Below are 27,989 nucleotides of genomic sequence, written 5' to 3'. Positions count from 1 at the left end.
ACATGAATGTATTTTTAAATTCCCAGAGGAACTGGCAGATTATTTTCCGGATCTTTCTCGATGCTGAATGGCATCCAAACGGAAAGAATTCCGTGCGTGTATGTGTGTGTGTAGCGGCTGTTTCGATGGTCACCTTCTCTTCTCCTGAAGGATCGGCTTCTCTGTGCTCCCTCACAGTTTCAAACAAACTGCTTGCGTTTCAGGGCAGATCTCGATCCATCGCTGTCCAGCACCCTCAGCAACAATGTTGTCTTGTCGATGTCCTCACGAAAAATGAATGCGTCCAGAAAATCGCTTAAGTATGCTTTTTGTGCGTGATTGAATCGAGAGAAGGCGTGGTTTACGATGGCAATTTGGAAGGCAAACTAGAGGGGAATGAACTCTCTGAGCTCGGAACTTTCGGCGACTGAGCAATAATCGATTGCGGGCGCATACAATATTGGATACGGAAATATCCTACTGATGGGGAAGAATAATCTTCTGAAGCTATCCTGTTAATTGCAATTGATTGAAAAATCACAAAACCAAATGTATTTGGTCACAGTGTTATATGGATAGAAAACATTCAATTAAACTCTTTCACATGAATATATTTTGAAAATTCCCAAAGGAACTGGCAGATTATTTTCCAGCAATGATTAGATCTTTCCGGAACTTTCTCGATGCTGAATGGCATCCTAACGGAAAGAGTTCTGCGCGTGTATGTGTCGATCCTTCGCCGTCCACCTCCTCCAGCACGTTAGGCAACGATGTTGTCTTGTCGATGTCCTCACGAAAAATGAATGTGTCTCACCACCAGAATATCGCTTAAGTATGCTTTTTGTGTGTGATTGAATCGAGAGAAGGTGTGGTTTACGATGGCAATTTGGAAGGCAAACTAGAGGGGAATGAACTCTCTGAGCTCGGAACTTTCGGCGACTGAGCAATAATCGATTGCGGGCGCATACAATATTGGATACGGAAATATCCTACTGATGGGGAAGAATAATCTTCTGAAGATATCCTGTTAATTGCGATTGATTGAAAAACCACAAAACCAAATGTATTTGGTCACATTGTTACATGGATAGAAAACATTCAATTAAACTCTTTCACATGAATATATTTTGAAAATTCCCAAAGGAACTGGCAGATTATTTTCAGTAACGATTAGATATTTCCACATTTTCCTCGATACTGGAAGCCCACCAGTGGTTAATGCCAACTCGATAACCACCTGTTAATAGCACTTGATTGAAACATATTTGGTCACAGTGTTACATGGATAGAAAACATTCAATTAAACTCTTTCACATGAATATATTTTGAAAATTCCCAGAGGAACTGGCAGATTATTTTCAGTAACGATTAGATATTTCCACATTTTCCTCGATACTGGAAGCCCACCAGTGGTTAATGCCAACTCGATAACCACCTGTTAATAGCACTTGATTGAAACATATTTGGTCACAGTGTAACATGGATAGAAAACATTCAATTAAACACTTTCACATGAATATATTTTGAAAATTCCCAGAGGAACTGGCAGATTATTTTCAGTAACGATTAGATATTTCCACATTTTCCTCGATACTGGAAGCCCACCAGTGGTTAATGCCAACTCGATAACCACCTGTTAATAGCCGCGCGTGTATGTGTGTGTAGCGATGTCTTCCCAGGGAACCGTTTGTGACATCACTCTCCTCCTGATAGATTCCCTTCTGGCCTAGGGTGCACAAACAGGCTCTTGGTGACACCGTTCATCCGCGCTTTCATGATAAATAAAGTGCTTCACCGCAACAGCGACAACATGCTCCAATCGCTGTTCAATTAGAACTGAGTGGATTTCCGAGCGCCGCTCGCTTATATACCGATTGGTGATTTCAATAGCCTGTTTTGAAAGCAATTTTAAGACTATTGAAACAAGTTTTTGGATCAAAAAGTAACAAGTATATAACGCGTAGACATTTTATCTTTCGAATGAAGTGTTTATCATACCATTTCGTTCAGTTGTTTAGGAGCTATTAACGCTCAAAATCTCGGTCTCCGGCGTAACGCTTTCGTTTTCGAAACTTTGATTTTACACCCCGGTATAGAAATGAAAGACGTAGTCCTACGTCAAAATCTTCGCTTCACAGATATGACAGATATGACTTCACACTGTATGAAGTGTATCTACTATATCTTAAAATCAAACGCATGACCTTATTCTGTAAACGCTACAATCTCGCTAATTGTATATTGTTTGCAAGGAACAGGATCGACGAGCAAAAGTCTATATGTGGTGAGATCAATGATTTATATAACTTAATTTTACTATTTATTGTCAACTTTTTCTTCAAACGTCACAATACGCCGTACTTTTTGGTAGTCTTCTTGATAACATTATTAATATGAGACTTAAAAATAAAATTGTCATCAATGATAACTCCGGAGTGAACAAATTCATGTCACAATATCGTAAAACCCGTCGCAGATCATCTATATATGTGATCTTCCTGGAAAAAGGGGGTTTAGGGAAAAAAATTCGATTTTGGATTTTTTCGCGATTCGGGACCAGAAACCCCTTAACAATTGATTGAGACCCATCGGACCTATGATGAAAATTCAACCCGTGAGATGGTTTTTTTTTGGACAAGATCAATTTAAAAAGTTTATTGAAAAAAGTAACAAAACAATTTATAATTTCGTTTTCCGAATATTCTTCTTCATGTGCTCAAACTAGTTCACTAGTTTGACAACATACAACAGAAGGTATTCCATCCAACACGAAACCTTGAAAACAGATGTTTTCGTAGTGTAAACTTTAAACGCGTTTTTCTTGGAAACTTGTTTTTTTACCCTAAGCCCCTTTCTTCCCGGACCATCTCATATGAGAGGCTCAGATGGAAAGGGGTGCAAGTGACTTGATCGATTTCTCTTCATCAACATTCTCTTTAGTTAATAACTCAACTGCAAAAACGTTCTAATTTTAGTTTGCTATAGAATACGATAGATGAGGTTCTGACCTGTCTTCCAGATTGTCAAATACAGCTGGGAATGTGTTTGCAGCTAAGTTATGACCAAAAAAGAGAGTCTATGTAGAGAAATCGACGATGTCACTTACACCTCTTTCATTTTGAGCCCCTCATATATAAAAATCTCGTGTCACGAAGTGTATATGTATATTCAATGCACATGTTGTCGAAGATATCGCTAAAATCATGGTAGGCGATTGTACAGCGGCGCGAGGCATTGTGATTCAAAGAAGAAACAATAACCTGGAGTTCATCGTTGACACACACCGTTCATACGACGCTTTCCATCCTCTTCTTCAGTAGTACTCACGTTCCTAATGTTCCTAACGTTCGCCATCTCCACGTACAAATAACTTGCAAACAATAGAGAGGTAGAGAGCGAATTACCGCGATTCTAGATAATCAACAGAAGCGGCGTGACGAGAAATATTCTCACTTTTGAGACGCTATCATGAGCAACGCCGTCTTTGCCATTGCCAGACCATAACGCATGCATTGTCATGATATTACAACATGTGTGTTCAAACAACAAAATGAAGTCTTTAATGAGCTTTATTACAACATTACACGTGTTCGGTCCCTCACATTGCTGGATGTATTCGGAACTCTCTGTAAGTGGAGAGTCAAGAATCACAAAAAGTTTCACTTTTATGTAAATCGTTAAAACATTACATTAGATATTTTTTATTTAACAACCATCATATTCACTAGAAATAATTCTTATGACGGAACAACGTTTGCCGGTACAGCTAGTTTCCTATAGAAATGTAACGAACATCTCTTGCTTCTCGCTCCGAACCAGTACTTTCTCGGAGCACTGATATCTGCATTTGTCGTTCACCAATGATAAACATAAATCGCACTTGGGAAGGGCTGTCGTTTTGTGGCGCGAGTTGAATTTCATCTACAATTTCCGGCTATCCGTTGAATGTTATGGCACCGCGAATTATATTACTCCGGTGTGTATACCAATCAAGTACAACGTGCGACATTTATATGTGCCTCCGCCGAATGATCCGTGTATCGTGTGGAACTCACTCCCGCCGTTTTCGGGCTGACGATGACGACGGCAATATGCTTATGATAATGTGGCATTACTGCTATGCTTTTCCGTGATTGACGGAACATCGCAGCGGGCTATTTATACTTATACCGCGTGTATGTATAATATGTAGGTATAATAAATCAAAAGGGTCCAAATGTTAGTGATGAAAGCATCCGCTTGTATTTGTGTGATTTCCGGAAACGGTGAATTTTTCCCGCGGAAAGCGGCAGATGATCCAATGCCGGTGCAATCATAATAAATCATTTTATGTTGACATTTATGTATGTCTGATTTTGCTTTGTAGCGAATCGTGCGAGCACTTTGATGCCGCATTATTTATGAAATAATTAATTCACAACATGAACCATGGAAAGCATGTGAAAATGACAGAATCCATACTTCCCTCAAAAACAAAAAAAAGAACTCCACGGATAACTACACTTCGCAAAGAGGCCATTTTTCGCAATGCGGCACAAATTGAGCAATAACCCTTGCCCGAAACGCCTGTGGAACCATAGCATAAGCACTCGGGAACCACGAGGGATCTAATTTTCTCAACGACCCATTACCAAAGTCTTAATGGATTATTGCATGGGAAACAATAACGCGCAAATAGTGGCGCAGACGACGTGGGCCACCAGGTCTCGCATGTGCCCTCGACGAGGGCAAAAATTCAACAAGCGCCACACGGTCGGACGTTTCGGGATTCCGGCCTTCCGCCGTGTGAATCCACAGTCACGTAAAATACACATTTTGCTGCTCCGTGGAGGGTACCAGCCTTCTTTCCTCTTCTAAAATGTCATCTTCCAGCATTCGCTACAGGGAGGATGAAAAGTATACGTACAGTGCGGCGAATTTCCAATAATGATACCACGCAAAAATATAACACTTTTGGCGTTTGGAACGCTTGCTCTTTCAAATACTTTTGCTGTCCATTGTTTAGCTCGCTCGTTCCGTTGTTCGAAGGAGCGCCCTGATACCAAGAAGGTTGATTCGTCCGAAAACGTGCCTTGAGCTAGCAACCACAAACAAAACCACCTTTTCCACCCGGAATACTGCTACGCGCGTGCAGAATGCTGCCGAGATCCGTCTCAAGTATTCGAGCATAGGTCAGGAACCCCACTTTAGATGGTGTTTGCCCCATCGCCACCCAAGCTCCTCCAACGCAATGTGATGTCGTCGGAGCAAATTTTCATAAAAATTCGAAAATGTGCAAGTTCGTGATCTTGCATCGTGCTGTTGGTTCCGTTCGCTCGGAGGTTAAGTGGTGATATTAGCGCTGAAAATTCATCTGCCGAGACGTGCCAGGATGATGACTGTTGGTGATTCGACTCGACATACACAAGGGACTGCGATGGTATTTGCAAAGTTTAATGGAGACGCAAAATGTCTCCACGCTCCCGTCACGTAATGCTTGATATTTAATCAAAACTGCGAAGGAGCACTCCATCGCGTCTGCACCTATGCGTTTAATGCTCTAGCTTGAAATTGTGTTTCTACGAGTGTACTAATATGAATGGAAGTTATGAATTGAGCGGCAAAGTACAAACTGCGACGCATCGTTCATATTTCACCGATTCCGTGAAACGTGACGTTCGTGGCCGGTGTCAAAACAAGCAAAACATGCAAATCAACGTTTTAACGACGGTTTGCTGGCGTTTAAGATATTGGTGGATTGCGTGGAACATGAAGCGTTACCGGACGCGTTCCTTCTGAGAAATTAGCTACAACAGATAGGTTTCCGAAGATTGTTGATTCTTAAAAATGTACTTGTTTTGTTTGAAGGGTGAAGCCGGGGTAAAATGAATTATTTTTATTCATTTTTTGGTTTTTCATCGATCGTTTTGAAAACCAGCAAGACTGTAAACTTGTTGGCAATCTCGATAGTTAAAGACAGCGCCCTACTTTGAAAGTTTGACAATTGCAACGTACTGAAAAAAATCCTCTGAAAGCAGTTTTCGATGTAATTTGCTGCATTATTTGTGCTACGTTATCAACCGAAGTTCTAAATGACCCTGCTCAGGAAGGTCGAAATATAACGAATTGTTGTGATTCTTTTTTGGGTGTTAAAGGAATTAAAGTTGGTTGTTGGGACATTTTGCTAATTGATTAAGGTATATTTGAAAAAGATTATCCGGAGACTCGATTATCCGGGATTCGATTATCCGGAATTTTAGACTCGATTATTATTTTTGATTTCGGAAATTCTGAATAGTTTGTATAATAATTTCATATTGAATAGCCAATATGGGTATCAAATGAAAAGGGATTGACTAGTAGAACACAGTTATTTATGAAAAATGCAAATCCAAAATGGCCGCCATTACAAGATGGCGTCATATCTAGTTTTTTCACAACCCCATCAATATGGGTATCAAATGAAAGGGCTTGACTAGTAGAATACAGTTATTTATGAAAAATGCAAATCCAAGATGGCAGCCACTACCAAATTGCGAATTACATATTTTCATAGAACCCCATCAATATGGGTATCAAATGAAAGGGCTTGACTAGTAGAACACAGTTATTTATGAAAAATGCAAATCCAAGACGGCAGCCACTACAAAATGGAGGATTACATATTTTGTCTGAACCCCATCAATATGGCCGCCACCACAAGATGGCGCCATGTATAGTTTTTTCACAACCCCATCAATATGGGTGTCAAATGATAGGATTTGACTAGTAGAATACAGTTATTTATGAAAAATGCAAATTATAGATGGCGGCCACTACAAAATGGCGGATTACATATTTTCTCAGAACCCCATCAATATGGATATCAAATGAAAGGGATTGACTAGTATAACATAGTTATTTATGGAAAATGAAAATCCAAAATGGCCACCACCACAAGATGGCGATGGCGACAAGATGGATATTCATCGAAATATTTTGATGATGAACTGTATTCCGCCATTTTGTACCGGCCGCCATTTCAAGATCACGGAATACGCAGTTTTATAATGACATCAGAGATATAGATGTGTTCCAAATTTCAGATCAAAGGTCAACAGGAAGGGGGTTAAATTTCTATTAATTTGGTACAGCGCTACAGACAAAGTTACAAAGTTACAAAGTCACAAAAATTCAAACATGTCCAAGCTAGGTAAAATCATTCAATAAATAAGTGCGAATCATAACTATGATACGTTTACCGAGAGAAAATTTTTTTTAATGATTCGATTATCCGGAGGATTCGATTATTCGGAGTGAAAAAAAAATCAATACTCCGGATAATCGAGTCCGACCTGTACTGATTATTATGATTTGGTCAATGGATGCTCTCTCTAAAGCAGTTCCTTGCCTTTGTTTTCCTCAGAATCTAGAGTCTAGTGTAATCTTTTTTTTTTGACTGAAATTTTGTGTCAGCGTGTAAAAATGAATTATCTGGCTTTGTGTGTGTACGTGCGTGCTTCATAAACCGTATTTTCAAACAGCATTTTTCAACAAAACTCGCTATTTAAAAATCATTAGCATTGAAAAATTAAGATTTCAAAAAAACGGCTACGTAACAATTTTAGATAATTTATTTTCACACACTGAGAAACAAATTCAGCCAAATCGGTCCATTAGAAATAAAATAGGTCCAATATGCGAAATAGCGAAATACAAAAAATCAGCACATCAGGCATGATTACTTTTCCAAGAAAATTTTATTGAGTGTGTGTTTTTCATTCCAAAACATGCGGGAATTTTGATGGCACTATTTTATTGTAAGGAAAACTGCTATATTTATGGATATTTGCAGCCGGTGCGCTCCAACAAAATAAACTTGCGAAAAATGCTTTAAAATTATATTCAGGGCAACTAACATGGAAAAATGTGAAGGCGCAGATCAAAATCTGTCATCTCTTAGTGGAGCACATAAATGCTCAGGGAGCTTGATACTCAGGGAAGGGTAACCAGATTATATTCTTATTAACACTGAGAATATGTTTTAACTTAACGCGAATTACAACAACGAATAGCTCCATTAGTGTTATTAATAGTGTGCTAGCTAAAAATCACTAGCAAAAATCAATTTCACTCGCGTTTGTATGACGCAAACAAAATTGACTTTCAAGTGTCGGACAATAGAACCACCGACAACAGTATTCCTTTGCATTCAAAAATTTAAAAAAAACATCTTCAAATAGTTTTACACGATCACGATCACTAGCAGACGATGTGTTCAAAGTTGTATACAATCATTAAACGTGCTATTCGTTGTTAGATTCAGCTCGGATATGCAATCAACAGGCTTCGTTCCTTACATCATTTATTCACTTGATGCAACAAATTTGATTCTGATTCTGTTCAAGCATCTGAATCATCAACTCATTTTCGGCTATACATTCGTGAATGGTAACTAGCATGACACATTGTGGTTCGTTGGATATAGAAGATTTCCAAAAAATGTTGCGAACGATCGAACGAAATCGCGAACGTTCTTTTTCCTAGACACACTGCTGATACACACTGCAGCCACGTGTGATTATATATTTGCTTCACCAAAACCATTATATATCATTGACAACGCATAAAAAAACAATGCGTACTTGTGATTCAATCACAAACAAACACTCTCTACCTGCCGGTAAGAAAACCAATAATGTGTATATTCTCATCGAGTATTTTTCATCCACATCAGATTTGCATCCAGGGAAGAGTCTGCGTCGCACCCGGGGTGGAAGAGTCGAAAAAAAAGCAAGGAAAAATCTTAAAACTGGATTGTCGAAAAAAATTTGAAAAACGAGTCAATAGTGTAAGTTTGTAATCAACATCAGTCACATTTAAGTTCAGTGTGATTGTTGTTTCGTATATCTATGCTCATGTGAATTGGTATTTCTGCATATTATCAAAAACAGTGTTATATCATCTTTTTTGAACACATTTTATATCTTATAATATCAAAAGTACATGAATGCAATCATTGCCAATTCACCGTGCGTATCCTGTATATTTAATACTTGCGTTCGACCCACTTACATAAACCGAATACCACTTACATAGTTCCTTTCATGGATTTTATCTTCTCTGATCACACATTCTGCTGTATTAAAAGAAATCTGAAACTTGCAGCATATGTAAAAACTAATATAGCGTTTTACGTCCCTCGGGGTAAAAATCTAGCAATAAGCGCAAACCCTTCCATTCCGATGAGGTAAAATCCCATCCAATCTGCCCGCACTCTCAAATCCACACGGCAACCTGCACAACTGCAAAAAAGAATCTCAGGAACATTTGATCCCGCTCACTGCACACAACCATGTGAAACTTTATCAGATCCATGTTCCACATTCAATGCGGAATTTTCGGTTTTTTCTCCATCCCGATTTGCTATACCTCTGGAATGAAAAGCCCCGCAGCATCTTGAACCCTCTTCATTTCGCCAGCTCAATTCCTTTTTATTCCATTCACCAAGTTCTCACCAAACTAGCAACTGCTTTCATTTACCTCCTCCTCCTGCAAGAAAGCTAAGAAACATCCTGTCTGTTCCAATGGTCAGCCTCGAACTGATGAAGCTGAAAATTAAATATGCCAGGATAATTTCTGACGGATGAGCTCCGAGCGAAACCATAGGTCAGTTTGTGGAAGCTGGGGAATAATTCCTTGAGTACATTCATCAATTATTTTATTGGTTGAAGTTTGCATTGAAAACAAACCACACTTCCATTGTGAATCTTTCGCCCGAGCTGATCGGTAGCACATATCAAGCGATCCAATCAACAGCAGCAGACCTTCCAGAGCACGAGATTCCTTCATCGGGTACTTTCAACATTCTACTTTACGGAGAGATGGACTAATAACAATGCTAATGCATTGTTGCTACGCCCCTCTGAATAATGAAATGCATTCAGAAGTGCACTTACCACTCGTTGTTAGGATGGAAAAAAAATGAAAATCGTTACTCTCGCGATGATTTGATAATGATAAAACTAAAAAAAAACGTTTTTTCTTTGCAGATCTCGATGTCTCAATTCAACCAGAACCCAGTGAGCCTATCTAGGCGTCTGTCGACTGGACACGACAACTGAATTGCTACTCTTAGCAACAATTTCCTCCGGTGATCGTTGTCATTGGCCTTCCAGCGAGGCCAATCACATTACACAGGCGCGACGGTTCCGATCGGCAATCTCGTAGGAAGAATGATTAGATCCTACAAATTGTACCTGACACTGCTCATCAGTTCCGTGTTCATAATACTGTGCCAGAACCAAATATCCATAGCGAACTTTGTGAGCACATCGGCGTCATCGATAAGCACCGGCTATGGACAGCTTGGGGCGGGTGGTCAGCCACCGGCCGAAGCACAGGCGCTGGTTGATCTAGCCAATGAACAGATCCTGCCACAGAATGTGGACAAAATTCGTTCCCGAAGTCTCACTTTCAACGAGGTCCGACCAGGCGTTGGCACCAAGTCCACTGATCGGACCACAACAACCCAGAGTGCCGGAGGCAGCAGTAGCACTGCAAGTACAAGCACAACCAGCAGTACCACTACGACCACCAGCACCACAGCATCACCGGCAGCCAGTTCCAATTCGGCACATTATCAGCACTCGGCCAGTAGCAGTGATGTGAGTATATGGTGAACGGATGCGCCCACAATGAGCTCGTAGTCACGGTGATAATTATTTCCTTCCTTGCTGAAGTAAATATGACAAATTCAATCGCCGCATGGCTTCCGATGGGGAGCGTGGGGTGGGATCAGATATCGTGCCAATATTACACAAAGAGTGAAACACTATTATTGGTTTTCGGTGCTTTGGGTTTGAGATGGGCCAATAATAGGATGGCAAACGTACCGTTCTGTACGGGATAGTACGGTTTTGCCAAACATTTTGGATTGTCCCGTCTTTTTATTAATCTGTACAATGTTTTTAGTTCAAAGAAAATCAAATTATTCCATTGCCATTGTTTTCAATAATTTTAGAATTATTTTCATTTAGAATTATTGGAAATGGTGAGTGGAATTTGGATTTAATTTTTTCTCAGAGTATTCGCAGAGAAAGAGTTTGTCTGACAATTGTGGGTTCGTGTAGAACAATTGAAGAGTTTCTGTGATTTCGTCGGTGAACATTATGATAAATTGCTTGAGAATTGAAAACTCATACCTCAAACTATGGTTGCCTTCAACAGAGATCGATTAGTGATTTTTTCAAACATTTATTGGCCTTGTTGACCTATCATTAGATTTTTTCAGCATAAATGGGAGAAAGTCTTATTGACCAATGAGGTGCAAAGTGTTTTGAGAAGTTTAGTTGATTCAGGTGAAAAACAGGAGGCTTAATTCCTCAAAACTTTGGAAAAGGACCTGGCTGGGCAAGATAACCAAATCACCAGCTCTTGGGAAACATTGTATACGGTGCCAAATAAGACATTATAGTTATTTTTTGGGCCTCTGTGTGGTTCACCATAGAACCCTTGGTGAAGAACGTACCTTTTCGTTTATTTCACGCCATTCTCAATATCTTTGAGATAATAATTTGAAAAGGGAATACTTCAAGTGCATCGAGAAAAATAATCAAAAAATTTTTTCTTCAAATATTGAAGTTCCAAAAAAAACTTGAATATTTGAAAAATATATTTTGGATGTAGAGATCTAGTACTGCTCAAATTCGTATTTGAATGTGTTCCTACGTATTTTCTAGATGTGTGCTATTTTTTTTTCAAAAATGTAGAAGTGTTACGCGGTACAATTTTTTTTATCTTCCCAAATTTTGATTTTTGTTTTAGAATTTAGAAACCCTATAATTTATAATAAAATTTGTTCGTAGAGGTTTTTTATATTCATGGTTTTTTTTAATATCAAGCATTGCGTGGTACGAAAATATCTAATAAGTTTTTTATATTTTTTTTTATTTCAATTTTCTAATAGTTTTCCCTATTTTCCTTAAATCCATGATTTTCTTGTATTCACGTATCTAAAAAAAAGCTCCCGCCCCTTATCATCAGTGCTTTGGAAATTATTGTATAGGAATTATATAGGAATTGTATAGAAATTAGAAAATTGGGTAATTTTATGTTATATTATTAGGTATCCTTATATGGTTCACTATGAAAGCTGTGGTGGAAAACGTATTTTTATTTTTTTCACGCAATTCTCAATAAGCTTGGAAATAAAAATTTTAAAAAAACTCAAAGTGGTGTACCGCGACAAACCGTAAAAGAAAATTCTAGCGGAAATTTTTTTTTGGCATGTATTTCGAAATTTTGGATTTCTTTTTTAATTTTTAGATTCATTGAAAAATTATTTTCATTCTCATAAATGTACGTGTTTTTAATATGTGAGGAAACACCAGTATTTTTTGTTTGATTATTTTAAAAATGTTTTGTTCTCATTTCGTTGTTATTCAAGTTCAAATTGTTGTCCGTGAATTTATGTAATCATTTAATGTTAATTTTTTATGTAATTTATTAAACCTTGCAGCAATGTCTACTGCCGTTGCTACAGAGGTGGACTTGTTTGTTTTCCAGAACTTTAAATTTGCGGTACATGTTTTTAGGAATTTTTCAAAGTTGTGAGACCCAGTATTGCTTTGAAATGTGTTCGTACGTGTTTTTCAAATTTGGATGTTTTTATTCATAATGTTTCGAGGATTCAGCGTACTATTCTGTTTTCATAATTTTTAACGTCGGCAATCTTTCTTTTTTTATTTTCCATTTCTAGTTATATAGTTATACGTTATAAGAGGACGTTTCTTCACCTGAAAATTCCGCTTTCGAATGAAATAATAACTCTTACAAATATAACTTTTACAAATTTTCCCATTTTTCTTCAGATTTTTCCGAAAATGTTCACTGTCATGTGTGGCTGGAATATAGTTGTAAAGTGTAATATTTTAATAGGACCGCCAGAAAAATTTCTCGTACCCAAAAACTCTCAAATGCCCATTAGCTCCTTTTGCTCGCTTAGTTCTCGAGTTATGCAGAAATTAGTGTTTCGATTGTATGGCAGCCCCTTCTTAGAGAGGGGGAAGGGGTCTCGAACCAGCATAAGAACCTTCTCCGGCCCCAAAAACTCTTACATACAAAATTTCACGTCTATCGGATCAATAATTTTCAAGTCCATAAGAATCAGAAAGATAGACAGAATTCCGTTTATATATACAGCCATTCCATACCAAACCGATATAGTGGTTCTCAGATTTTCGAGAAAAGTTGTAGATTTGTCCTTTATCACACACAACGCAACAACGTATTGTTTTTTATTTTTCCGTTAGGGTGACCATTTACGTTTTAGGGTGGTCCGAAAAATAACTTTTTTACCCTTTTTTACCTCATAATATGATTTTTCTTCAAAAATGCATGACTTTTGAACTACTAGACCGATTCCAATTACCTTGTCTTTTTAGGAAAAATACTTCAGTTGCAGAAAATTAAAATTTTGTTTCCGTTATCATTGATTGTATTTGCTTTTATATGGTTTTCATGGTCTCGGTCACTATTTTTTTGTATTTTTCCTAGAAAGCTGAGGATTTTTTCCATAAAGTATCTAAAAATCAGAGATGTGTTCTTTTTGTTTATATTATGGTTTTTCAAAGTTAGCCGACGGTTCTGAATATCATTTTTTTCTTCTTTTTCCTATTCTTTTTTTTTTAATGTCAATGTTTTGTTTATTTCATAAATATTTTTACAAGTATTGCTTCATTTTCAAATTTATGTTATTCATTCATATTTAACATCAAATTCAACGCGTTCACATCAACGTTGTTGTTACTATTTACAAACTATATGTAATTGCATACTGTATTTAGAAACTTTGTTCTTGTCGTGAGCTCGATGTTGTTCAGTGTTGGCTGCATCAATTCCTCAAAGGATGGTCTCTGCCAGCCGCCGAGTATCGATATTAGTTTATTTTGAAAAAAACTCCATGCATTTGTCACACGCGGGCACTCGCTATACCTATGAATAATCGTCTCTACCGCTGTATTACAGTAAAGACAATTTGCTCCGTCCGCACGCTGCATGATGTTCATCAGCCTACGGTGTTCCACTTTCTCAAAAATTCATAACTTTTGAACTACTAGACCGATTTAGATGATCGATATATCAAATTAAAGCCAACGAGCGAGACTTCTTTGCAAAAATATTGTATTTGCGAAGAAAATAAATTTTGTTTTCGTGGTTATTGATTGTATCTGTGTTTTATAGTTTACATAGTTTCGGGACCGAGGGCGCTATATTTCTTATATTTGTTTTAAAGTTGAGTTTCTTTTACATAACATATCCAAAAATCAGAGATGTGTTCGTTTTCGTTTTTAAGTTATGATCATCAAAATTTACATGTTTTTAGTCTTCGTTCAATATTTCTATGCGACTATACTGGATCTGTGCAACTAGAATCCTATTTATTCGCTGATGTCGTATTTTTTCAAAGAAAGCTGAAATGCTTTAATTTAATATGTAGATCGTTAGAATCGGTCTAGTAGTTCAAAAGTTATGAATTTTAAAAAAAAGTCATTTTAGGAAAAAATTGTAAAAAAGTAATTCATCGGACCACCCTAAACGGAAATAATCACCCCAACGAAAAAAATAAAAAAAAATAGGGGTCTATTTTTTTGCGACAAAAAACAAATATACCACTTTTCACGAAAATCTGAGAACCACTATATCGGTTTGCCATGGAATGGCCGTATATATCTAGATTTTCGTGTCTCGCATTGCTCGAAATTTTCTGAAAAAAAAATCACAAATATAGAAAAAAAACTCATACGATTATATTTGAATATACAGTAGAACCCGATTATCCGGGGAATAGTCTGGCAAGGTCACCGCGATAGTGGAAATCGCGGATAAAGCAATAAAGGACCAAAATTGAGGTACAAATAATAAAAAAGATATTTCAGCATGAAAACTATGTTTTATTAATACAGAAATTATTAAACTATCCATCTATAGGGTCGTGATCACCAGTTGTCAGATAGTGTGAAAACCATGACCAAAGCGAAAGACCATGACCCTACCAGTCACTGACAAATTTCAGGAAGGCTTACAGATTAACAATCGAACTCGCTATCGCGAATAATCACCACCGCGGATCACCTGCTCGCGGATAATCGGATTCTACGGTAAATTAAACCAGTTACTGAGTTTAAAAATTTAAAAAAAATGTACCGTGCAGCACTTCTTAAAATTCAGAAAAAGACATACACATCTAGAAAAGAAAAAAATGCGAATTAGAGTAGTACGGAAAAAATGGATGGGTACTCTAGTAGAAATACAACAAAATTAATGGATTGTATCAAAGTCTATTCCTGAATGGGCAGAGATTCAAAGTATCATTAATAAAAAAAAACATCCATCTCAGATAAATGGCAAGAAATTGTTTGGTGAGATTGGACAATGATGACAATGATTTGAGAAATTATAAATGATGAGATAGAAAGCTAGTTAACACAAAGAATCCGTGCTAGTTGAAAATCGTTAAGTGCAAATATCTAGAGTGTAAGGAATTCATCAAATTTACTGGAAAATATCTAGAATGTAACATGTTTCGCGCCAAAACACAACAATAAAGTTCAAATGGCCAGCTTTTTAAATGAAGATAGTTGTTATATCCTACACTATATACTTCAATTCAACCGGCTTCCTACATATCTCTGGAAACTCAGAAAAAATGATTCTATAGTTGTGAAACGCAGTGTATTCAAAATCGTGTTCAAAATATCAAAAAGTAAAAACGAGTAAAAACAACTTTTTTATGTGTACCAGCATGTTGAGTCTGTTGTATGAAAGAGCATTAAAAATTGAACACAAAAACAACATACGAAGGCAGTCCGATAAGTACATAGCCTACAAAAAAAAACTGAAATTTTGGAAAAGAGGCGATTTATTTCTCAACATAGTCTCCTTTTAGCTCGATACACTTGACCCAGCGATGCTCCAACTTCTTTAATCTATCTGAAAAATACGTTTTCTCGAGGTCTGCAAGGTAACCCTCCGTGGCAGCGATGACCTCCTCATTCGACTCAAATTTCTTCCCGACGAGTGGCTTTTTCAAGTTTGGAAACAAAAAAGAGTCGCACGAGGCCAAATCTGGAGAATACAATACGGTGGATGGGGCAGCAGTTCGCAGTGCAATTCGACCAATTTGGCCGTTGCGACGGCGGAATTTTCATTTTTATTTCCATTTTTCTAAAATCCACGGACACGCCCGCTTCCACATACGGTCAAAACAAAACTACGAGTCCGATTTGGCTGAAGTTTTGACAGTAGCCGTTTACGAGAGCGTACTACACGATAAGAAATCTCTCTTGCGGTACTGGCACCATCGGGCGATGAGGCTAAGTACTTACCGGACCGCCCTCGTATGATGAAATCAATCCATTACATGTATGAATAAGCCCATCCAGAACCTGCTTTCGCTACAACAATAGCTGAGCAAATTTTAAACACGCATTCATCCGAGAAAGAAACATTCTATGTGACAACAATAGCGAATACAATTCACATATTCAGAACGTTTCCTTTACTATTTTGCTCATTAGCCCCCACACTCGGATACCCCTCCAACATACGACCACATGCACGCTCTTAGGATCCGAGAAACCCGAAAAGTCGACAAGAAAGGAAATTGTTCTCATATCCAACCAGAAATAGAAAAGCAAACTAACAGAACAGACGAAGGACTCGTTTCGCGCAGTGCAGTATTTAAAAAGAATAATAAGTGTTATCACTTCGCTTCCGCTTTCCGGCTCGTTTACTTCGCTCTTCACTCCCGCGCACTACTTCAGCCGAGGTTGGAGATGTTTTTTGCTCTTGTTTTGTACTTCTTGTAATTCTTCTCAGAACCATACTCAATGATTCCGCTCGACAACGACAACATAAGTTGGGCCGCGCTTTCCATCGGTCCCGCGGAACTAGTTTTGTATCAGCTAAAAGGTTTGATACTTACGAAGGATTTATGAGCTGTAAAGTTAAGCTCTTACGCGCGTTTTGTTCTCTTCCCGTCTGCGGAGTGAAATAGGATGTGTCGGTTCTCACTGCACCAACCACAGGCTTCCATCTAAGGGCAATGAGAGGTCGCAGGCAAGCAGGAGATTAAAGAAATTATCAGCATTTACTATTGTTCCTTATTTTATGGGTCGACTGTTTAAGACATACATCATCAGAAGTCGAGAAAGCAAAACAATATTCGAACATCGAACACATATTCAACGTTATCGGAACAGTAAACATCGTACATATTTTGCATAGCAAATTTTCGAACTTCGATTGGCGAAACGCCAATACATCACTTCTCCCTTTCGTATTCAACTCGAACAGTTCTTATTTATGACTCCACCATCGGCTGAATTCAAACTCGGTACTATCCCCGGACTGCCCGGACTGCTACTGCCTCGGCGAAAAATTGCACTTTGTAATTCAAAGCACAAGGTTACGCCCGATGCACGTTCAAATTTTCGCAATAAAACCTCCCTCCTCTCCGCCACACGATCCGATAACGAATTTTGGTAAAACCAAGCGGGAGATCAATGAACGAACGGGTTGTGGCGTTGGAGCAATCGGAATTGATGAGGGCGGGTTGAAAGTGAAAAAAGGCTACCGACAGGATTCAGCCGACTAGAATCGTACCGAGCGCACGTTTTGTTTGCCGGCGGCAACCAGTCTATTAAAGTGCACTAGCGAAGCGTACCAGGAGATTTATACCAATCCTGTTGAAATTGGCATGGGTTCGAGGGTTTGGATGAGTTAGAACGGCGATGGTACGTGCAATCGTAAGTTATTTACAAATGGTCGATGTTGCGGAAATTGTTCGGCTAATTGACCGGAAGTTGAGTAGTTTGGTATTGGCGGCCCAGAAATAAATAAGTATTTACGGGATCTACTATGACATGTTTTCCAAATACAAGAAACTATAATGTATGCATGATTTCGCTCTTGTTATCGTACAACGTATTCGACACATTACATAAGCTAAAATGAGGTAGTTAAACCGAGTGCCCGAGGCATTATTCAAACTACTCAACTCGAAGGTTCGCTTCTTGACTATTGCATAGTAAGAAGTCGCAAGTTGCAAGATATGGTAAACTATACGAGTAATTTAACGCTATGATGATGTACTTAGGATTTTCGCGAGGCTCTTTTTGTTAAAAGATGAGTGTTGAGGCACAAAAAAAAACCTGGCCAGAACAACTTCAACATCAAAATTACCGGAACGGAATCTACGAAGCCAAAGAGTCATAAGCTCTATTCATATTTATATAGCTCACTAGCTGACCCGGCAAACTTCGTCCGGCCAAAATTTATTTTTTGTTTTCTTACTAAGCGCTGTTCATGGGTCCAATCGCAGATTAGTTCATTGATTGAAAAAAAAAACCTTTTACTATGAAATTCCTAGTACTTCCATCAAAGCTCGTCATTATAATATCAGATTATTTTCAAACACAATTCTCGTTCAAGATATTTCAACCACTTGCAAATAACATGTTTCTACAGAAATAAATGTTTGATACAGAAAATATGATAGAATAAAGACAGCTCTAAATCGGCCAATTCCTCTCTAAAGTTTTGCCCTTATCGACACATTCGGCGATCCATTTTTATTTATATAGATAGAAGACTAACTAAAAACGCTTGTCAATATGTAATTGTAGAACATATGCGAATTGAATTTTCCAAATTTTTCCATTTTCCTTCAGAGTTTTCAGAAAATTTTAGTTTCTTGTTTCTTGTAATTGTCATGCTTGGTTGAAATATGTGGGAGGGGTGTCATACAATTTATTGCCTCCTTAAACCTCCATATACCAAATTTGGTTCTTTTTGCTTGATTAGTTCTTGAGTTATGCAGAAATTTGTGTTTCATTTGTGTGGCAGCCTCCCCACTTAAAGAGAAGGAAAGGGGTATCAAACCACCGGAGAAATGCTTCGTGCCCCGTAAAACCTCCACATATGGCCAATTTGTTTCGATTTGCTAGATTAGTTTGCGAGTTATGCAGAAATTTGTGTTTTATTTGTATGGCAGTTTTACTTCGATAAACGCAAGTCAGGTTGCCAGTTGCTGACTAGCTTAATATCGACTACCTTTGTCGTGAAGCAGACAAATAGGTAAATTTGTTGGTTGAGCACGTTTATGGATTGGCTTCAAATAAACTGGACCGGCATAGTCCTCATCGGTAACGGCGAACGAGTTGTTGACAGTGATCCGCTGGGCAGGAAGCTGACTGATTGACTCGGGCGCATTGGAAGCCGTTTCTGAGCTAGGGAGCAAGGCTGGATGTTCGGATAAGCTCTAGTGAGAGAGATTCCAGTCATCGAGATTCAGTGGCGTGCTCAGGATTTCTATCAATACTATGAACGAGACCGTTAACATTACGCCTTTGCAAACGAAGAAGATGAGCCAAACGATCGGACATAATTTTCGACTGAGAGGCATGCTTAAACAGAGCATGAGTAGGGATCTGTATTCACCGTTTTACCCGGTTTTAGTAGCTCATGCACGGCAGTGGAACTTCATACAAATCACTCGTCGAAAAGTGTCTCCTTTTTCAGAGACGAATGAACTCTCAGAGTTTAAAGTCTCTCTAATTCAATACCTTCCTTCCTTCCTGTCTCCTTTTTCACCGCTTGTTTACATCGACGAATATATTTTTTTCCACTATGTTTCGTAGGAGAGTGTATGCATACTGACAGATTTCTACTACGAGGTGTTTAATGAAGGATGAAAGGTGGGATTGTTTATGTTTATATATGATTTATCGTACGATTTAATTGAATGCATAAAAGATGTTAACAAAACTGGAGTTCAGCACCTTTTTAAATTTGAACAAATATTGATAAGAGATTCCCAGCAATTCTTGATGTTTATTGCGTGATTTGGTTTCTGTAAAAGTTGTTTGAAACGAAGGTTTAGTGTAATGATATTATTTTGAGGATTATATTCACAAACATACAAGTATGAATAATATAAATTGCATGTATATGATGCGCCGCTAGCCCATACATGCAAACGTGGAGACGATATACATACATCCTAGGAAAAATTAAATCGTATAATTATCGTTTATATTACATCATATACCTCTTATACAAATTCATATGCATATTCCAGTTATACACATCATACAAGTAATGTGTCCTAAATGTATGTATATCGCCTCCAATTTTAGATTTTTGACGTCTTACATTAAGGGTGCCAAATCAGAAAACAGGTCACGTTTTTATGAAATAAAGTTAACGCTAATAACAATTTTTTCTACGAACGGATTTAAACGATTTGCATACCAATCGAATTGGAAATTTTCTTAGATTTTTTTGTTTGATATGCTATACATTACAATCCTATAGTCTGTATATGGTTTAAACTGATGAAAATTGGAAGCATTCCCATTTTCCCATACATTTGTTCTATCCATTTGTGTGCTTTCCCGAACAGAGCTGTCAATAAGGGGTATCTTATGCAGCCGCTAGAACAGAAACAACGAAGGGGGATAGCGGAAAAAGAAAACTTGCGAAGTAAACTCCATCCTTGCATAATAAGTAAGCTGTCGCTAGCGTATAAGTATTGCATCTCCTCTGAGGAAAATTCTCAGAATCTTTCTGTGCCCGAAACAACAAAGGTCGCTTATTCTGTTCGTTTTGTGTTTAATGTTTCGCTAGCGAATATTTCACTTGAAGTGCATCTGGCATTGCAATTAACATAACCATCCGAGTCATGGCAAAGAAGGCGAAAAAAGAGAAGAGTGCAAATGATTATAGGTCGCTTCTAAACATCGATGTTTTGTTTTTTGTGTGTTGCTTGTTTTCGTTGCGCGAAACATAGAAACTTAGAGAAACTTTGTTGACGGTTTTGACCGAGAGTCGAGAAACGATTTTTCATAAACGGACATTCTCGCAATGTTTCATTTTTAGCACTGCAACTGTGCGCATCTGTTAGACGCGTGTCTGTTAAATGCTTGTTGAATGACGATGCACTTCTTCTTTTTCTTTTGAGTTATATACACTTGAAACTCAGACAGTGCATTCGTCTTTGATTGCGATGCACGGAAGATGCCTCTTGTTAATATTCAGTGCAATGCGTGCATTGATATAAACAAACAAATTGCGACATATGACCAATTAGTGTATTGTTCTCGCAAAGGCAAAAAATTATCGTTGCTTCTCGAAATGACAAAACTAAGCTAGCCATTAAACCTTTTCAGGGTCCCCGGAACTTTTTACTAATTTCCTAATTTACTAATTTACTAATTTACTAATTTCGACGTATTCGCAAAATAATATTCGAAATGATAAACCATCAAATTTCAAAGAAAAAAGATTGCGTAGTCCTACGTTCTAAGCGGTCGTGTCTCGAATACAACACCTCGAATTTTTTACGATTTAATGTTTGCTGGGCAGGCCCGAAGGCAGTTTTAAATTGTTAAAATATGAATGATTTTTTTTTATTTGATTACTCGAAACATGTAGTACTGAACTTTATTTAACCATTGCTATATAAATTTTGCGATATTTCCACTAAAGCACAATAAACAAACAGTAATGACGTATCCGATTGCAACTCTTTCGTATCATATGTAAGATCTTTAATTGCCCTAAAATCATATTTCAGATAGCCATACGAGATAGCTGTGGCTTGATAATCCAAACAACCGGAGTTCAAATCCCATCGGAGCAATTTTACAACCGTCGACACCACTCATATCAAACATTTATATCCCTAAAAATCAATTGATTAATTCCTTTTTTGTACAAACATAAATGTTTATAAAGGGTCTATATACATACAAAAATGGTGATTCCCCAGGCCGAACATTTTACTTTAATATTTTCCGCCAATTTTTTATGGCAGTGATGAATCGTATATTCGTATGACAACAGACTTATTATGTTATTAGGTATTGCCTAATAACCTTGCATGTACAGTAGTGGGACACAAATAATTGGACATTTTCATCTCTAATTAGATATTTTGTAAACATCGAGTTTGGTATCCAAAGTATGGCCCCAGATTGAAAGTCGCCACCAGATGTCGACATTGTACCACTATCATCATGAATGTCCAATTACAGGCCAATCACCTCTAATGCGACACTGAGTAGTACCTCGGTATGTCGAGGATTAGATGTAACTTACTGTATATGCTATTTGGGCGCATCATATACCACCCAAAATATCAGATATTCGATGCTCTATATATGATTTAATGTTTGCTGGGTTGGCATACTTGGCAGCTTGGTTTGCCAAGTTCATAATCTCATGTTTACAGTTTTGAGTTAAGTGCAATTGAATGACGAACTTGAACTAATTTATTTTTGTCACTATGTTTATCAGAACGCAAAAGACCGGCAAACAGATAATCTTTCGTTCTTAAAAGTTAAAAATAAAAAAGCAACTTTAACTTTCACTTTTATTGAAACCGGAAATATTCGGACTTAAAAATATTTTTTAACGTAATATTCCAAACATACATGTATTTACAAAAATCTATAACAATTATTATAATTATCAAGAACGTTTTCCGCCATTCGTTTTTTGATTGTCTGTAGTAAATCGTATATACGCATGACAATAGTCGTACTAGATGCATGTATAAGTCGTGTATTCATCCATCCAATCATCGTGAATACTGTTGCAAGTGGAAAATAAATGTGTGCGTTGCTTATGATGCGAACATAAATAACAATATAATACAGTTATTTAAATTTAATACGACATGCCGAGGCACCACTCAGTGTCGCTTTGGAGGCGATTTTGGCCTGTAATTGAACATTGGCGATGTGAGTGGTACAGTGTCTACGTCTGGTGGCAACTTCAATGTGGCGCCATAATTTGGGCCCCGAACTCGTTGTTTACAAAAATGTCCAATTAAACGTGTCACATTACAGGTCTGTCCAATAATATAAACGTCGCATTAAATGTAACTTACTGTATATAAACAATACTTATTCCCAGCTGTTTTGAGGCATCTCGCACAAATTGACAATATCATTCAGTTGTCAGTGCAAGTCGGAGCAATTTTTAGAGTGTAAAAAAAGTTCACTGTTTACATAAAAGCAATCTCGAATCGGTCCCACTTTTTTGCTTGAAGTTACTATCCCCTGGCTCATGGTACACCATACACTCTAGGACCCACCTGTGTGGCATGTCCAGTTCTGGCGACATGAGCATCGTCAGTTTAGCGATCAAGTGGGCTGGGCACCCGGCACATCTTCCGTCATCTTATCAGCAGGCAGTCATCATTCGGCTTAGCGCGGTCTCTGATGGCGATCCTGCCAGGAGCGAGGATTCAACGGGATAATCGGATACCGCCTATGTTTTGAGAAGCGATCCCTCAGACGCTCTGCGTGAAAGTTAGGTGTGACAAAAGTTGCACGATTCCCATGTGTGTTTCCCACTGTGTGTATTTGTTTTCATTATTAAAGTTTGCGTGCAAAGGGGCAGTGGAACCTTTTAGAGGAATAACACGAAATTGCGAGCACTGGAATTCCCGCGCTGCGTCAGTTCGGAACTCGCTAAAGGAAAACTCCAAATAACAGTTTTGATAAGCCGAACATCTGAATCGGTACAGTAGTTCAAATGTTATAATTTTTTTTCGAAAAAAGTCATTTTTGGAAAAAAATTAGAAAAAAAAAGATTGTTTCGTTCTGAATGAAGAGCAATTGTAGCATTACCTACTATTGTTTTTTGCATTTGTAGAAAAAAGCGATCGAAGCCCATCGTTTGCTTATTACAACGTTATATCGAGAAGCTTAAGTGCAAAAAATCATGGCTTTCGAGTGATGAAATTAATTCGTTTCAGCCGAAACGATACTCTGTGTATGGTGGTGTGTGCCCATGAGCGTCCGCGGGATAATAAGAGACCGCGCTAGGCCGAACGATGACTGCCTGCTGATAAGATGGCGGAAGTTGTGCCGGGTGCCCAGCTCACTTGATCACAAGCTGACGATGCCCATGATCTTTCTTCTCCGAAAAAAAGAATCGAATAAATAAGACAAAAAAAAAACAAATACATGTGGATTTCGTTTTAGTGTATTTTCCTTCACATAACACATTTGAACCACCTTCAGAATGTATGAGTTAAATGATGACGTTTAACTAACTAAATAACGAGTCAAGTTCTGTTCTCCATAGGGTCGTCCCGAGCCCGTACTTGTTCTGCGCGGTCGTTCCAATCCGCAGATAATTTTCTTTCTTTCTTACACAGCACGGTCGTCCCGATCCGCACTCTTATCATTTTCATTTTTTCTTACGGTCGTCCCGAACCGCCAATATTTTTACTTTCAAACTGTCTTACCATGGGAGGCATGAAGATTGTCAGTAAGTAAATAATACATTCAAAGAGATAGAAATCAAACAGCAGGGTTGGCAGAAATACTAATGTTCCATTTTAAACTGCACACTGAGGGAAATAATTAGTAAATGAAACGATTTTTTTTTGTAAACGCTACTAATCTATAATCATTTGCTACCGTATGTATAAACTTATATGTCAAGCAGAACCATGATGTGTAAGCCCAATATCGCCTACTTTTTTCCTTGCGAAAATGCACGTATTAGAATTATATCCTTATTATACCTCCGTATTGCCTTATGTCAACAGTAAAAATGGTTAATACGCTCACCAGTCTTCAGAGATGACAAGATTGAAGTTTATTAATGTAATCGAGTAAAATATGCTAACCTCTGGTAGGGATGTGGGATAGTTGGCAATATGTACAAAAAAAAATTGTACATTCTACTAATATTTGCTATCAAAGGTATATGGTAATTTTCTACCGAGGATGCAGGAACTCAAACAGAAAAATTGACGATAAGAGTGCGGATCGGGACGACCGTGCTGTGTAAAAAAGGAAGTAAAAATATTTGCGGATCGGGACGACCGTGCTGCTTAAAAATGAAAGTAAAAATATTTGCGGATCGGGACGACGGTATGAAAAAATGAAAATGATAAGAGTGCGGATCGGGACGACCGTGCTGCTTAAAAATGAAAGTAGAAATATTGGCGGTTCGGGACGACCGTAAGAAAAAATGAAAATGATAAGAGTGCGGATCGGGACGACCGTGCTGCTTAAAAATGAAAGTAAAAATATTGGCGGTTCGGGACGACCGTAAGAAAAAATGAAAATGATAAGAGTGCGGATCGGGACGACCGTGCTGTGTAAGAACGAAGGAAAATTATCTGCGGATCGGAACGACCGCGCAGAACAAGTACGGGCTCGGGACGACCCTATGGAGAACAGAACTTGACTCGTTATTTTGTTAGTTAAACGTCATCATTTAACTCATACATTCTGAAGGTGGTTCAAATGTGTTATGTGAAGGAAAATACACTAAAACGAAATCCACATGTATTTGTTTTTTTTTTGTCTTATTTATTCGATTCTTTTTTTCGGAGAAGAAAGATGTGTGGCATGCCCAGTTCTGGCAACATGGGCATCGTCAGCTTAGTGATCAAGTGAGTTGGGCACCCGGCACAACTTCCGCCATCTTATCAGCAGGCAGTCATCGTTCGGCCTAGCGCGGTCTCTGATTATCCCGCGGACGCTCATGGGCACACACCACCATACACAGAGTATCGTTTCGGCTGAAACGAATTAATTTCATCACTCGAAAGCCATGATTTTTTGCGCTTAAGCTTCTCGATATAACGTTGTAATAAGCAAACGATGGGCTTCGATCGCTTTTTTCTACAAATGCAAAAAACAATAGTAGGTAATGCTACAATTGCTCTCCATTCAGAACGAAACAATCTTTTTTTTCTCATTTTTTTTCCAAAAATGACTTTTTTCGAAAAAAAATTATAACATTTGAACTACTGTACCGATTCAGATGTTCGGCTTATCAAATTGAAGCCAATTAGCAGTTAGCTGAGGTCTTTTAAGAAAAAATACTCCAGCTGCAGAAAATTTAAATTTTGTTTCCATTGTATTGATTGATTTCCATTGCACTGATTGTATTAGCAAATTTTATAATTTTCATAGTCTCGGGACCAAGGACACTATATTTTTTAATATTTTCTCTTGAAAGCTGAGGTTTTTTTTACATAAGATATTCAAAAATCAGAGATGTGTTATTTTTCGTTTTTAAGTTATTATTTACCAGGATGTCATTATATCGAGCATGTTGTTTGGTTATGTGAAAATGTATTAAATAATAATATTAATATATTGCAATATTGAATAAACTCAATTGAAATACAATTACTACACACAATCATAGTCCTATGTCAAAATCTCGTCCGTGCCCCTTGGCCCAGACCCATAAACTTTTTCAAATTGAAAATTACATTTTATTTCAAAATTTTTGATTCCACTTTGCACTTTGCGTAGAAATCCGAGAACCACTATATCGGGTTGCCATGGAATGGATGTGTTATGATAATAGTCGGTGTCACAATAGAATTAGAAATAGAAATAGAAATAGAATTTATAGATTAACGCAGTATTTTGTTAACCAAGTTAATAGTAAATTCAATCAACCTTATCAATTAGCATTCATTTGATTCCATGAACACTCCTGTAGGTGTACTAAAGGAAAAAGTTTTGATAGAATGAAAAATTCTCCTTTCTCTAATGAAGAATTTTTCGATAATGCTATGATTCCCAAAGCGGAAGGCAGTTTTGAAAACTCATTTAAATTCTGTACAAGGTTCATTATTTATTTATTATTATTATTATTACTCATTATTCGCCAATTATTTCTTAACTCTTGAAAAAGTCTTATCTGCTTCGATCTACTTTGACATTGACTTTCTCTTACGATAATTTACGATAATATAATTTGATACACGATGTTTCATTCTTCACTCCTGATATCGAACTCATCAGGAAATTATTTTACTGCTATGTTTTTAACGAAAGAGAATATTGATGATGGGAATTAATCAATGCAGATAGGTCGTTTTCAAAAGCTACGCGAGAATTATTGTTGGCGAGGCCCATACCAAATGCCATACCACAAAACCTACAAAAGTCGATGTTTTGCCGATAGCAGTAGAGCGAAGACTCTGTTCAGATGATGCACGGTTCTCCGGTGGAAACGTGCCTCTGAACGCTATTAACATCCTTCGGAAAAAATACGGCCGGATACCGGACATCCGGCAAGCTTCGAGGCCAGATGGATATTCGGCTCTTTATTTGCGAATACGAAACTGGGAAAAACATTTTACAATTTATTGAAAAATTTACATTTTATGGAGAAGTAAACACATTTTGCATAAGAATAATGAACGGTGATTAAATTTTCCGTTAAAAATCAATATCCTTTAATAGAGAATGAAGGTTTTCTGCAATAGGATCTTGAATGGATTTCTTTTGATAAAGAATTTTCTACTACAATGATGAGATTCTTGTGGATATATTGAAATAATTTCAAGACTGCACGAATAAGAGTAAGGACTTCGAAGTTAATTATGCAAAAACCATCAACAAATTATTTGTATTAAAGATTAAAGAACTTAGAACATCAGAGATGATCATCTAAGAGAGAGTACACTTACTTCACTACAAATCAAAAAAATAAAAAAAGCATTACAAGTTCCGGCGTATCCAAAATATTTTGAATCAATCGCAATCACGATCCTTGTATTTGGAGGTCATTAAATTCTGAGCAGTACCCTCAACTGGCATGTTTTGCTTACCTTTGCTCCTTGCAGTAGTGTTACAGCGAAACAGCCTCTTTACAGTATGAAAATCTCATTATTTTGATCACATAATCATTAGCACAAAATGCTAAAAAGCAAACATCACTGGGGCACACTATTTTCAAACTAGATCTTTCAAAAAGTGAAAAATGTTTCGCATCGAATCAAGTACCAAAATCGTCAAAGAAGAGATTTCTGATGTTTAAAAATCATATTAGGGCCGTAAAAAATAAGATATCTTTTCTAAACTAATAAAATCTCACCCATAATTGGTACTATTGCGATGATAGGTACATCTACCGGCCGACAGAAGTCGGCAGTCTGCGGGGGTTCTTACTCTGAACAGTCTAGGCAGTGTTTGGATATCGATCAATATCGA

The 27,989-nt window shown here is 37.6% G+C and overlaps 1 protein-coding gene across 2 annotated transcripts in view; it reads left to right on the top strand.

Moving 5' to 3' along the window:
• The window catches only part of LOC129775035 (galactosylgalactosylxylosylprotein 3-beta-glucuronosyltransferase P), a 128,311-nt gene that overhangs the window by 97,121 nt on the left and 3,201 nt on the right, over positions 1–27,989 (top strand). For both annotated transcript variants that reach the window (XM_055779206.1, XM_055779205.1), the window contains exon 2: positions 9,990–10,604. In XM_055779206.1, coding sequence (XP_055635181.1) covers positions 10,173–10,604 — 432 coding nt within the window. In that variant the 5' untranslated portion in view covers positions 9,990–10,172. The remainder of the gene's footprint in view (positions 1–9,989; positions 10,605–27,989) is intronic.

The sequence above is a fragment of the Toxorhynchites rutilus genome, chromosome 3 (assembly GCF_029784135.1).
Source record: "Toxorhynchites rutilus septentrionalis strain SRP chromosome 3, ASM2978413v1, whole genome shotgun sequence".
NCBI classification, from domain to species: Eukaryota; Metazoa; Arthropoda; class Insecta; order Diptera; family Culicidae; genus Toxorhynchites; species Toxorhynchites rutilus.
Note: the sequence above shows the minus strand (reverse complement) of the source record. Positions and strands in the feature narration are given on the sequence as shown.